General features: G+C 32.3%; 1 protein-coding gene across 1 annotated transcript; it reads left to right on the forward strand.

Annotated features, from left to right (window-relative positions):
- The first annotated feature begins 6,430 nt into the window (after positions 1-6,430).
- On the forward strand, positions 6,431-8,422 carry LOC107617450 (1-aminocyclopropane-1-carboxylate synthase CMA101). The gene is made up of 2 exons (XM_016319213.3): positions 6,431-6,980; positions 7,197-8,422. Exons 1-2 carry the CDS (start codon positions 6,541-6,543, stop codon positions 8,173-8,175), a joined length of 1,419 nt encoding a protein of 472 aa, XP_016174699.1. The 5' UTR covers positions 6,431-6,540; the 3' UTR covers positions 8,176-8,422.
- Positions 8,423-13,695: the final 5,273 nt, after the last annotated feature.

Genomic DNA, 13,695 nt, shown 5'->3' on the forward strand with positions numbered 1-13,695 from the left:
TTTGAGTGTGTATTAATTCTATTGTGATAACAAGGTGCTTTTTGAGTTTGATGTTCATGGTTGTTGTGTCAAATCACAGGAAACCAAAGAGTTAATTTTATAGGGTAAAAAATTGATAAGAGAATGTATAAGTTTGTCAAATTATCTTTTTCAATAAGTCCAGCTGCTTACAACTCTATCATGTCCACAACTGAGCAATTTTTCTTGTGGCATGCAAGGTTAGGCATGCAGCAAATAAAGTAGTTGGTGTAGTCTTGAAAGATTGTAATTTGTTATTTGTTGAGAATAAAGATCCTTGTACAGCTTGTAGCATAGGCAAGTCACACCAATTACCATTTTCAATTTCACTTGGCTTTATCTAATTAGAGCATGATCACAACTCAAATCAGTTTTCTTTAATTTCCAAAAGATGGTTGAATTACAATTTGGTACAAAAAATTAAATTGTTTCAGTTTGATAATGCTACTAAGTATGTCAGTTTATCAAAGGAGTTATAATCACAAGGGATCAGTCACAGATTTTCATGCCCTCACATCCGTCAACAGAATAGAACTGCAGAGCACAAACACAGGCATGTAGTAAAGATGCGGATGACACTAATGGCTGGTTCTGGAGTGCCAATGCAATATTGGGGTGATGCTTTCTTTACTGCAGCTCAACTCATCAATATTCTACCAACACCAACCTTGGAAAACATGTCTCCAACAGAGAGCTACTTGGTAAGAAGCCAGACTATAGCTGTCTACGGGTGTTTGGCTGTCTTTGCTTTCCTCATCTGTGGCCGTTCAATCGTCACAAGGTTGAATTTCAGTCAGCACCCTGTGTGTTTTTAGGATATAGTACTGATCATAAAGGGTACAAGTATCTCACACCAGAAGGCAAAGTGGTGATCACATGAAATATTGTGTTCAATGAGATGCAAGTTTTCTTCAAAAATGGAAATCATCTCGTGGATGTCATTGATAAGTAGAGTAGTTTTGAGTTAGTTCCAACAATGCCAGCTATTCCCTTGATCCCCAACCCTCCCCTATCTCCACAAGCTCAGGACATTCACTCTTCTCCAAGACCCCTACCTCCATCACATGTCACAGATCATTCGGCAGCTTCTCAACACTCTTCTCAATTTTTCATAAATACCACCCAACCCTCTGTCCACTGCCAACCACTCTCAGCTCCATCCCTAGCCCCAATTTTCCCTATGGCATCTCCACTCACCATCTCTCAGCGAGCACTCTCAACCACACTTATCCCTGTGCCCATTTTAGCCAATTATTCTCCCTAGTTGTCAACCTGCGCCCAGTGCCCACACCCAAAATATACACCCTATGACCACACAAAGTAAGTCTGGCAATCTTCGATCGAAAGCTTATCACACTGCAATTGAGCCATGATCAGTGAAGGAGGCTATGGTTCACCCGAAATGGAAGGAAGCCATAGATAATGAATATCAAGCACTGCTAAAGAATAAGACATGGCAGCTTGTACCTCTACCAGAGGACTGAGAAGCTATTGGCAGCAAGTGGGTCTTTAGAGTTAAGTACAACTCCAATGGCACACTCCAAAAGTACATGGCCAAGCTGGTTGTCCAAGGCTTCTCTCAGAGACCTAGATTTGATTTTACTAAAACCTACAACCCGGTAGTTAAACCAACTTCAATCAGATTAGTCTTGACCATTGCATTAGCAAACTATTGATCTATTAGACAATCGGATGTAAATAATGCATTTTTGCATAGAGAGTTGCTTGAGGATGTGTACATGCGATAGTCACAAGGCTATGTGCAAGGTGATGGAAAGTTGGTCTGCAAACTTACCAAGGCATTGTATGGTTTCAAACAGGCTCCAAGGGCCTGGTGCCATAAGCGGTCTATAACTCTGCATCAACTTGGATTCTCTGCCACAACTTTTGATGTTTCAGTCTTCACCAAATTGGATGCCAATGTCACCACCTTTGTTCTTGTGTATGTAGATGATGTGATCATCACTGGAAGCTCAACCAGTGCTATGACTGCTGTGGTGAATAAGCTGAATTGCAAGTTTGCACTCAAAGATATAGGGAACCTTCATTACTTTCTCAGTATTCAAGTTAGCATGAGTAAGGGTGGAGGACTATTACTCAGCCAAGAGAAATATGTCAATGATTTACTGGGTAAGGCAGGTATGATAGGCTGCAAACCTTATAGAACAGCTCTTCCATCATCACTAAAAATCTCTCAGTTTGATGGTGATAAGTTTGATGAACTAGCACTTTATCGATCAGTGGTAGGCAGTCTTCAGTATCTCTCAGTTCATGTAGGACCCATTGGAGTCACATTGATAACTAGTAAAAAGAATCCTCAGGTATGTGAGTGGCACAATCAAATATGGCTTACATCTCCGCAGGAATGATTCTTTGAATATCACAGTCTATTGTGATTCAGACTGGGGGGAGGCCCTGATGATAGAAAGTCGACTAGTGGTATGTGTGTTTTTTTAGAAAATAATTTAATTTCTTGGTCATCTAAGAAGCAGTCTGTGGTAGCCAGGTCAAGCACGGAGGCTGAATACAGAGCTATAACGGATCTGGTTGCAGAACTAATTTGGATCAAGAACATGTTAAGTGAGTTAAGGGTCATAGTTTTCACTCCTACCATATACTGTGATAACCTAAGTGCTGTGCTTTTGGTAGCCAACCCTATTCTACATTCAAAATCTAAACACTTTGAAACTAATATTCACTTTGTGAGGGATTATGTCATAAAGAAAGTAGTGCAAGTCAGTCATGTTCCAGAGTCTGTTTAGTTGGCAGACATTCTTACAAAGGCAATCCTCTAGATTGTTTGACAGTGCTAGAGCAAGGTTAAATATTGAGCCAAATATGTCATGCAATGCCACTGCTGAAGGAGCAGCAGAAACAGTTCATGAGCTAAACATGCCTAATAATGAAGACATTCTGCAGAATGGCAGAGAAAGCTTAGAGGCCTTAGTAGCAAGGTGCATGATAGAGTAATGGTTAAGCTAAAACTGAATTAGTTAAGCCAAGCTGAATCAACAGAGTTAGTTACACACGCTCTCAGTTAGATTAGTTACAAGCTAGCTGTCATTAGACTCAATATATATAGCCAGCTATTAGTTACAAAGCGTGATACAATAGTTCAATTCACCTTTACCAAATTAGTGAAACCCTTCTCTCTTCTTCTTCTTCAATTCTCTTTTTGTGTTCCCATTCTACTACTCTTGTTCTTCTCTTCCAATTAGGCACTAATACATTACATTCTCAACCATTTCTTAAAAAATATTTTATAATCAATCATACACAAATTAATATTTAATAATTATTTATGTTGAAATTTGTCAATATTCTAATATTATATTTCATATTTCTTTAGCAATTTGATTATGATTTTTTCTTATATTTCAGTGAATCAATCATCAATAATCAATAATTCTAATGCTACAACAAATTACATTCCGATACGGTGATACCAGACATACTAATGTAGCACATGTATTCTGATACTAATTTGGATACTTCTCTCTTCTCAACTATTTTTAGAAAAGTATTATGTAATTAATCATATGCAAATTAATATTTAATGATTAATTATGTTAAAATTTATTAATAATTTTAATATTTTATTTCATATATTTTTAATAATTATCATTATTCTTTTCATATTTTTGTGAATCAATAATTCTAATATTTTATTTTATTTTTGTTATATATAGTGTTTTATTTTATTATTTATGGACGTAAATTTTTAGAGTTAAGTATGTTGACGTGATGCATTCTGATGTCAGTCTACATGTTAATGCTATTTTTGAAAAATATTATGTATTAAATAATTAAATTCGTTAATTTTTAATAATTAATATATAAGTTCTTTGTGAATTTTTTTATTTGATAGATTTATTAACATATAACAACTTTTTTGTTATTAAATATAAAATTTTGTGAATTTTTTTTATTTTATAGATTGTGTGGTATTAGTAAAAATAACAAAAACTATATAAAGTTATTTCGTATAAGATAAATATATTTATAAATAACTTATTTTAGAAAAACATATTTCGGATATAAATATAAAAAAATGGACTTTTTTTCTACATACGGATATATATACACACTAGTATTAAACTAAATTTCTAAATGTTTTATAATACAACTTTAGTAAGAGCATAAAGAATTAACTTTTATACTTAAATATACTATCTTAATTAATTAGTTATATTTCATCAGTATTAGTAATTATTACTAGAATTAGAAAAAGTATGGGATGGAGTGGGAACGCGGCCTGTCCTATTTTTCATAATTCCAAAATTTCTAATCTCAACTAGATTAGGTCAGGTGACTCAAATATTTGGTCTTGTTCTGATTGAGTAATTTAACTGAGTAAAATTGTTTTAAGTTCCAAGTTGATCGAATTAAAGAAAATCAGACCAAATAATATATATAACCCAAACCAACTAAACAGAATCTTTAGAATGAACCGGGCTGCATGCACCCCTAAGATTGTTGAGGGAAGGAGGAGGGGCACTCATTTGGCCAATTGGAAGAAGGGTTAAAAGGCATGTTCAAGAAAATATCCGACACATATCGTTTCGTTGTTGGTGCAACCAGGGAGCATATGGACCATGCCACGGCCATGAATAGAGCCAAAGCTTCTAAATTAAGTCTTTCATAGTCCTTGCACTGTGGGTCACCACTCACTCATTTTCAATTAAATAATCTTATTCTTATGTATATACTTATAGTTAGTATCATTTCACATTGCCTTATACTCAATTTTATACTTTTTAACAAATTAGCTAACATATGCTCTTGTTTGTTAAGAATACTAAACTAAAGAGATTTTAGGAAGAAATTAAGTAAGGGAACTCAAAATCTTAAAATAGTAAATTAATCGATCTCTCATCTTATAAATTTTTTATTTTTTTATTCTTTTCAATGTGAAACTAATTTTATACACTCCTCACACTTGCAACATTAATATCATAGGCTATAAGATGATGAAGTTTTTTAAAACTCAATAAATAACTAGAAAAATACTTACAACAACAAAAACAAAAGTTGTGTTCTTATGTTTTAAGCATTTACACTTTGTGTCATTTTATTTTTTTTTTGGGGCATATAACCACCAAAGGAAACATGATTGTTTTCTCTTTATTTTGCTGTCGGTATGGCGTTATCAGTTGCTCCCTACAAAGTCTTTACTACCATATCCTCTTGGTCCAAAGTAACATCCCTCTTGTCTCTTGGTGTTTTTAACTGCTGCTAATTCAACCGTATCAAACATTCAAACTGATCCTAGTAATGGAAATATAAAATATAAGTTTAAAAATCGATATATAATAAAATGTTGAGAACAAACAAAGGAAAACATTCAATAATTTAATTGACTCGAAATGAAGTAGAAAATCCCACGCGAGATTCTACCCGGTGGGAAACACTTTCCACAAAGGGTGTGTTTTAGTTTTGGCACATTATTTATTATTGACTCATACTAGAGAGCGTGGACTTCGCATGACATGCTTGGGCCGGTGGGACAAACCGCGTTTAATAAATTAATGTACATCTACTGCTTTTAACTACATATTTTTCTTTAATTAATTTTCACAATATTATAAAAACAAAAATATTATTTAAACACTAAAATTAATCACCAATATATTTATATATAAATATATGTGTAGTTTAATTTATTTTCAATATATATTTATATTTTAACATATATTTTTTACTAATACTGACTTTAATAACTAATTTTAATGTATATATAATATTACTTTTATAAAAATAATATATTATATAATATTTTATATTATTCCTTTTAGAATATACTCTTTCAGTTAATTGATTTAATTAAACGAGTAATCAATTCAATCCTCAACTTAATTAAATATTAAAAATATAAATCTCATTATATATATATATATATATATATATATATATATATATATATATATATATATATATAATTGTTTGTTAATGAATAATAAATTTTTAAATAAAATTTAAACTTAATAAATTAATTTTTAATTAATCAAAAATTTTAGAATAAATTAAAAAAATATATAGTCTCTTATTTTCTATCTTAAATATATATAGCTAATGAGCTATAAAACTTATATTATGCTAGTGATTACTATAGTGTTTTATACATAGTGTCTAATTTACTAAAATAGATAATAAATTAATATTTAATAAATTTTAAATATTTAATTTTTATTCAAAAAAATAATTTATACAATTTAAAAAAACAAAATAAAAATCATAAAATTCACCTTAAATATTCAATAATATTTCTTGATTCACATCTCTCTCTTCACGTTAAGAAAATTTTTTATTTTATTAAAAATGTGCCTTTGGCCATATTGCCACGTATGATTTGGGGTTTGCATAATATAAATATGCCCCTTCCATGCTACTTCACCCATCAATTCATCACCAAGATTTCATCTCAAAACCTTGGATAGCTCTCTGTAACACTCTCTTTCTCCAAAACATTCTTTCTTCCTTCAAAGAAGTTCATCATTCCACACATCTCAACCTCAAGCAGAAATGAGGCTCTTGTCTACAAAAGCAACGTGCAATAGCCATGGCCAAGACTCTTCATACTTCCTAGGATGGCAAGAATACGAAAAAAACCCCTATGACGAGATTCTCAACCCCAAAGGAATCATCCAAATGGGTCTCGCAGAGAACCAGCTCTCTTTCGATCTCTTGGAGTCATGGCTCGCCAAGAACCCGGACGTATCTGGGTTCAAGCGAGACGGAAAATCCATTTTCCGTGAGCTCGCTCTCTTCCAAGACTACCATGGCCTCTCTTCTTTTAAAGAGGCAATGGTAGATTTTATGGCTGAGATAAGAGGTAACAGAGTTACCTTTGATCCCGACCATATGGTCCTTACCGCTGGCTCCACCTCTGCCAACGAGACCCTCATGTTCTGCCTTGCCGAAAAAGGAGATGCCTTCCTCCTACCCACCCCTTACTACCCAGGGTGCGTTTATCAAACTCTTTCTAAGGAAACTAAATAATATATACTTTAAATCCTAATAAGTCGTATTCAAACTAGTATTATTTTCTAAAACTTTTTGATTTTTTATTCCCTGAATGTTATCCAAAAAATCAATCAACTTCATGCTCTCATTATCCTACGTTTGAGATGCTATTATTATTGCACATTTTTCTGAACGTGTTTTGCAATTATGTGCAGATTCGATAGAGACCTAAAATGGAGAACTGGGGTGGAAATTGTTCCCATACACTGTTCAAGCGACAACAACTTCAAAATCACTGAGTCAGCACTTGAACAAGCATACGAAGAAGCACAAAAGCTCAACCTCAACGTGAAGGGCATTTTGGTCACAAACCCTTCAAACCCCTTAGGCACCACATTATCCCTGGAAGAGTTGAACCTCCTCGTTGACTTCATCAGCGGCCACAAGAACATGCACTTAATCAGCGACGAGATTTACTCCGGGACAGTTTTTAACTCCCCAGGCTTTGTCAGCGTCATGGAAGTCCTCAACAACCGTTTTTCCGACGCTGACGAAGCCATTTGGGACAGAGTTCACGTTGTTTACAGCCTGTCCAAGGACTTGGGCTTGCCGGGTTTCCGCGTGGGCTGCATATACTCCGAGAACGACACCGTGGTCGCCGCGGCGACCAAGATGTCAAGCTTCGGCCTGGTGTCTTCCCAAACCCAGTACCTCTTGTCCGCCATGCTGGCAGACAAGAAGTTCACCAGAAAATACCTGGTGGAGAATCAGAAGAGGCTCAGAAGACGTCAGAAGATGCTTGTTTCGGGGCTCGAAAAATTCGGCATCAAGTGCCTAGAAAACAATGCTGGGTTGTTCTGTTGGGTTGATATGAGGCACTTGTTGAAATCAAACACATTCGAAGCAGAGATGGATCTATGGAAGAGGATTGTGTATGATGTGAAGCTAAACATATCGCCGGGATCTTCGTGCCACTGCTCGGAGCCAGGGTGGTTCAGGGTGTGCTTTGCTAACATGTCGGAGCAGACTCTGAAACTCGCCATGAAGCGGTTGAAGAGCTTCGTGGCAGAGTTGTCGTCCTCCTCCGACAATGGCGATAACAAAGCTCATCAGTCTAAAAGAAAGTCTCTCACAAAGTGGGTTTTCCGGTTATCATCTCGTGATCATCGTCAACGTGATCAAGAAGAACGTTAACCTGGTTATTGATTCATCTTCATGATAGTATAACTTGTGCGTGAAATATGGATACATGCACATAAAATTAAACCACTTCAAAAATTTTTTTCTTTTTTTAAAAAAAAAGGATTTTTAACCGGCTCCCCAGTTATTTTTGGGAGGAGTAGTTATTCGATGGAAAATGTATCATTTTATGTTTTATAATTTGTAGAGAGAAAGCACTCTGTCCATTTTTTGGATATGAAGTGTGAGGATTTTAGTCAGCCAGGTCTATTGTAAGTTTGATATCCCCTGCCACATGGATTATTATTGGTATCATCAATGAAAGTTGATTTATATACTATTATTATACTATTTTATATTGTTATTATTATTGTTTAGAATTTTTAATTAATATACTATATATGTTCTCCTAGCATATTTGAAAAGGTTAATGGCTACATTTAGAGTTGAACTTCTAGTTTTGTCCCTAGATTAACTAACATAGAGATTTTGGTTAGCGTATATGATCCTTATGTATAATATGTAAAGGTTGGTTTTCGGTTATAGTATTTTATATTATAAATATAATCATCCATATATTTATTTTATCATCTTAAATTATTAAAAAATATAATTATTTATTTTTTTCTATTAATTTATTTTTTTTTTAAAAACAATTTCATAACATAACATCAAAATTACTACAACCTAAAAATCTAGAATTCAATATTTGTTGACTTTAAAAAAATTTAGTATAAAACAAATAAAAAATTTATATAAATTCAAAAAAAATCTTAGATAAAAAAAGTGTTAAGAATATAACTATTTATATTTTTTTAATCAACTAAAACTTCTTAAAAAAAAATCCTTCTTGACACATATTTCTTTACTTCCTTTTTTATTAGTTACGATTTAGTTAATATGTGCTTTTGTTATTAATAATTAAAAAACTTATTATAAAAAAATTATGTAAATTTAATTTTTAATGTAGTTATTGTGTTTACTTAAATAAAATATTTAAAATTTTTTATTAATAGTAATTTTAATTTATACTCTAGAGACAATAAAATAATTTAAAATTATTTTATTTAATTTAATATTTATAAATTTATATTTTTAATATTCAAAAGTATATATTTATTATATTTAATATTATATATTTATTTTAAAAATAATTAGTATATATAAAATAAAATAATTTAAGATTTTTTTGTGACTATTTTAGACTGATTTTGACTGAACATTTGTAGTGCCTAAATCCTATCAGTTAAAGTACAACAGTTAATAATGGCATGTGTAGGACACGCACATTGTCATTCATCACATAAAACTAAAGAGCTAACGTATACGTAATTAATGAATGGTACCGGCGACATAAACGGCTACAGACGGTGGATTGGGCCGCCGACGTTAGCGGCTCGTCTTCCACAAACCGACCTTTCTAATAATTACCCTTTCTTTTTATTCTTTTTCACTGTTTTCAACCAAACAGTTTTCAAGGTCAAGGCGTAGGATAGGGAGAAACTTGCATTGTACTGTGTGGCACAGAGAGCCACAGAAGTCAACAAACTACGGTTAATATATTAAGAATTTTATTTTTATATAATATCAACGTGTGTAAAATTATTTCTACGGTAATACAGAAATTTCTACTTTAGTAGTGTGTATACATGGGGTGGCAACATGTACTCTACCTGCGGATATCCAATTTGACCGCACTCGGTTGAATAGGGTTGCTAATTCGATCTGCAGCAAGTAGAGTAGGGTGTGGGTAGGATTTTTGTGTGGGTCGGGTAGGGTGCGGGTTGAGCCTCAACCCTACCCAATCAACCCGCACTCTATATATGTATATGTTATATACTTATATAAAAATATATTTTAAGTAGATGTTGAACTAAAGACTTCTCACTAAATACAAAATATCTTTAGTCATTAAAAAAATATCATTAATTGATAATTTAATAAATTTTTTTTTTACATAAAAGTCCGTTCTATTTTAAATTGTCATCAAGTTATATAATAGCGTTGCATTTTTTTTTTGTAACCCGCAGGTAAGATTGGATACCCGCGTATTAAGAGCGGGTATGATTAGGGTTGAGATATTCTCAACCCGCGAGTAGGGTAATAAAATCTCAATCCGCGAATAGAATTAAGGTTGACTCCAAACTCTATCTTACTCTACCCATTGCCACTCCTATATGTACACAATAACCACATAAAAGAAATATTTAGTCTCTTCGTTTTGTTTCGAAGTAATCGTCCTAGACTAAAACATATATATTACGAAAAGTAATAAATGAATTTTAGTAATACTCTTTAAACATACATCACGAATAAAAAGAATTACCTTTAGATAATAAATTAACATACATAATTAATTTTTATTTTCAATAATCATATTTAATTTTTTGTGAGTATTTTGATTATCATACAATTGATTTAAAATTATTGTTAGATATATAATTATTGTATTAATTAGAAATATAATTATTTATATATATTTTTTATCATTTAATTTAGAAAAAATGTATGGTAATCATTATGATGAGAAAAAATATTTTAATATTATAAGTAAACAATTACTTTTTATACATAACTTATATATCGAAATTAAATTTAATATTTAATACGTAACTTTAAGGTTTTTACTTTTTAGTAACTTGCTAGAGTAACTAATCATAACTTTTTGTTACAATATTTTATAATAAATACTTTGTTATATTTGACAAGTGTCCTGGCAAATATTCATAGGTTAAGAATAGGTTGAAGAATAATGAAGCTCCAACTTTGTTCTCTTGAACGGTAAGAAAGGGCTATGTGATGTGCTGGAAAGTGGAAACCAAGTGAGGAAGAAAAAAACTGTAGGGAGCTAAGAGGAAGAGGAGTTGAAGTTAAATAATCTTGAAAATTTAATTCTGGTCAACCACTATGCAATCTGAAAGTGCGCAAGAATTACTTGCAAGAAATCAACCTTTTTAGTATTTAATAAGAAAAAGGCTAAGAACAGTTAGCTTTGTCGAGCTTGTGGGAGTAATCATAAACCAAAATCATGATCATCATTGCTTAATTAAAAAGAAACTTTGTATCAACCTTTGGATTACATTTTTACCAATATTAACTAATATTTTAGATTAATATCTTATTTTTATATTATTAAAATTTAGAATTTAAATTTTTTAATTAAAATTTAGTTTTAATATTTAGATTTGCAAAATATTAATTAAAAAATAATAAATTTTATTAGTCATGTAATATTATTTTTGTTGAGTCAAAATTTAATTTTATATCCTGTGATGATAAATATAATTGATTATTTTTTAATATAACTAATTTATTATGATAAATATTATAGGGATAATCAATCAAACAAGATGGAATCGTACAAATTATCAACATCAATATGCATATCATATCAAGCCAAATTTGAAAAGAAATTGCACAATCAAAATAACAGAAAACACTAAGAATGAAGCTCAGGAGAAATTGAATAGCTGTTACGTTTTTATCAAGTTAAACAAAGAATGGATTTTTATTCAAAATCAATCACTACAAAAAAAAAAAGGTTGAATATCGTTAAATTTATCGGCAAAAAAAAAAAAATTTCCGTTAGAACTATGATTATTTGTGGATATTTCGTCAGATTAAATTTAACGGTATAAATCTTGCTGGTAATTTGCGGTAGATTTAGTGTTGGAATATGATGGTTCATAGAGAAAAATCCGATGAACGTTACTGGCCGAAAAAATCGACCGTAACGTTGGCGCCATAAGTTGAGCTTTCGCGCTACTTCACCGTCGAAAAAATCCGACGATAATTCAACAAATTTTTTTTTACGTTGGTAAATTCGCCGGTAGTGTCAATATGTTTTTACTTTTTTTTTTTCAATTTATGATAGACCCCAATAGTTAATAATTAATAGTCAAATCTCAATTAACAATGAATAAATTAATATTTTATCTGAAAACTGTGATTTATATATGATGTAAAATATCAAATACACAAAATGTAAACATAAAATGAAAGTTTGATAACATAATACATAGGATAGAACTATATTGACATTAATCTTATTCAAATTTATCGCATCTTCTTCCTCTGGTTCATCATCCTCTAGCTCTTCTAAGGTAATTTTCTTATCGTCGAGCTCATCATCATCATCTTCTTCTTCTTCTTCTTCTTCTTCTTCTTCTTCTTCTTCGTCTCCAACAATCGTACCCCGTCTTCTTTTTGAAGATCGTCATTGTCTAGTGGTAGTGTGTCCTTATCTACCTTAAGGTCAATGATGTCATCATCCATAATAGCCGACCTCATGGTGCGAATCACCACTATCAACCACCGTTTTTGAAGGAGTTGGGTCATGAATTTAAAAAGGTTTCTGACCCTCTGTCCCATCAGACTCAATACGACCTCTTGGTTTAGTCTTAACCACAACCACCCAACTAGACTTGCATGACCCCCGATAAGGCAAATAGTATATCCGTCGTATATTTTGAGATAGAATAAAAGGATCGTAGTGTTTATATTTCCTGGTCACATTTACTTCAGTGATATTGTAGTCTTTGTGCTTTCGTGTTCCTTGTTGCGAATTTGGATCATACCATTGACATTTAAATACGCACACCTTGTACATAGTGCAACCAAAATAGTCTAATTGAATTATATTGTGCAACACACCATACCAGTCAGAATGACCACCGCCTGACTCCCTACGAACCCAGACTCCGGTGTTATCTATTTTCTTTCTAACCAACCATTGTAAAGAATGGAACCGATATCCATTAATATTATATATCAGGTAGCTTGTGCCCTTATTCATTGGACCCAAACTAAGTGCAATTAGTTCTGAATCCGTTGTGTCAGCTAGATGCACTCTAATGTATTCTCTGAACTAAGAGAAAAAAATTGTTCAGTAATGTATCATGATTTATTTCTTGGAATAACCTATGATACAATAGGATAAATAAAAAAATTTCAGTGTAATAAAGTTTTGATTAGATGACGAAGATAATATCTTACTAAATGCAATAGTTACGAAGACTTAAAAACTCACATCAGGTAGGGTGAAACGTGGTCATAGTTAAGCAATATATGCAGATGTGCAGCATTAATTTTCTTTTTCTCTAACCAATATTCACTAGCCGTGCTCATTGCAACTCCTTCCGGAACCAAATATTGGATATATTGGTCCACTTAACAAGGATTATTCCCTCTCATCATTCCTTCCAATTCTTATTCTACGTGACTCAACATGAGATTCAAAATAAAAGGAGCGAAATGCAAATGTTTCTTTAGCTAGGAATGCTTTGTAGGTACTACCCTTGATCCGAGTTCTGTTCTTCACGGTGCGCTTGAATATCCAATCATCCTCTCAAACAGATATATCCACCTAAATTGGACTAGCCCATATACTCTTGCTTCGTACGACAGGTAGATTGCTAAATGTTCCATGACGTCAAAAAATTCAGGAGGCAATATCCTCTCTAACTTACAAAGTATGATCGGAATGTTCTTCTCCATGACAATGAGATCATTTACGTTAAGTTTTTTAACACAAAT

The sequence above is a fragment of the Arachis ipaensis genome, chromosome B1 (assembly GCF_059453495.1).
Source record: "Arachis ipaensis isolate K30076 ecotype BB chromosome B1, ASM5945349v1, whole genome shotgun sequence".
NCBI lineage: Eukaryota > Viridiplantae > Streptophyta > Magnoliopsida > Fabales > Fabaceae > Arachis > Arachis ipaensis.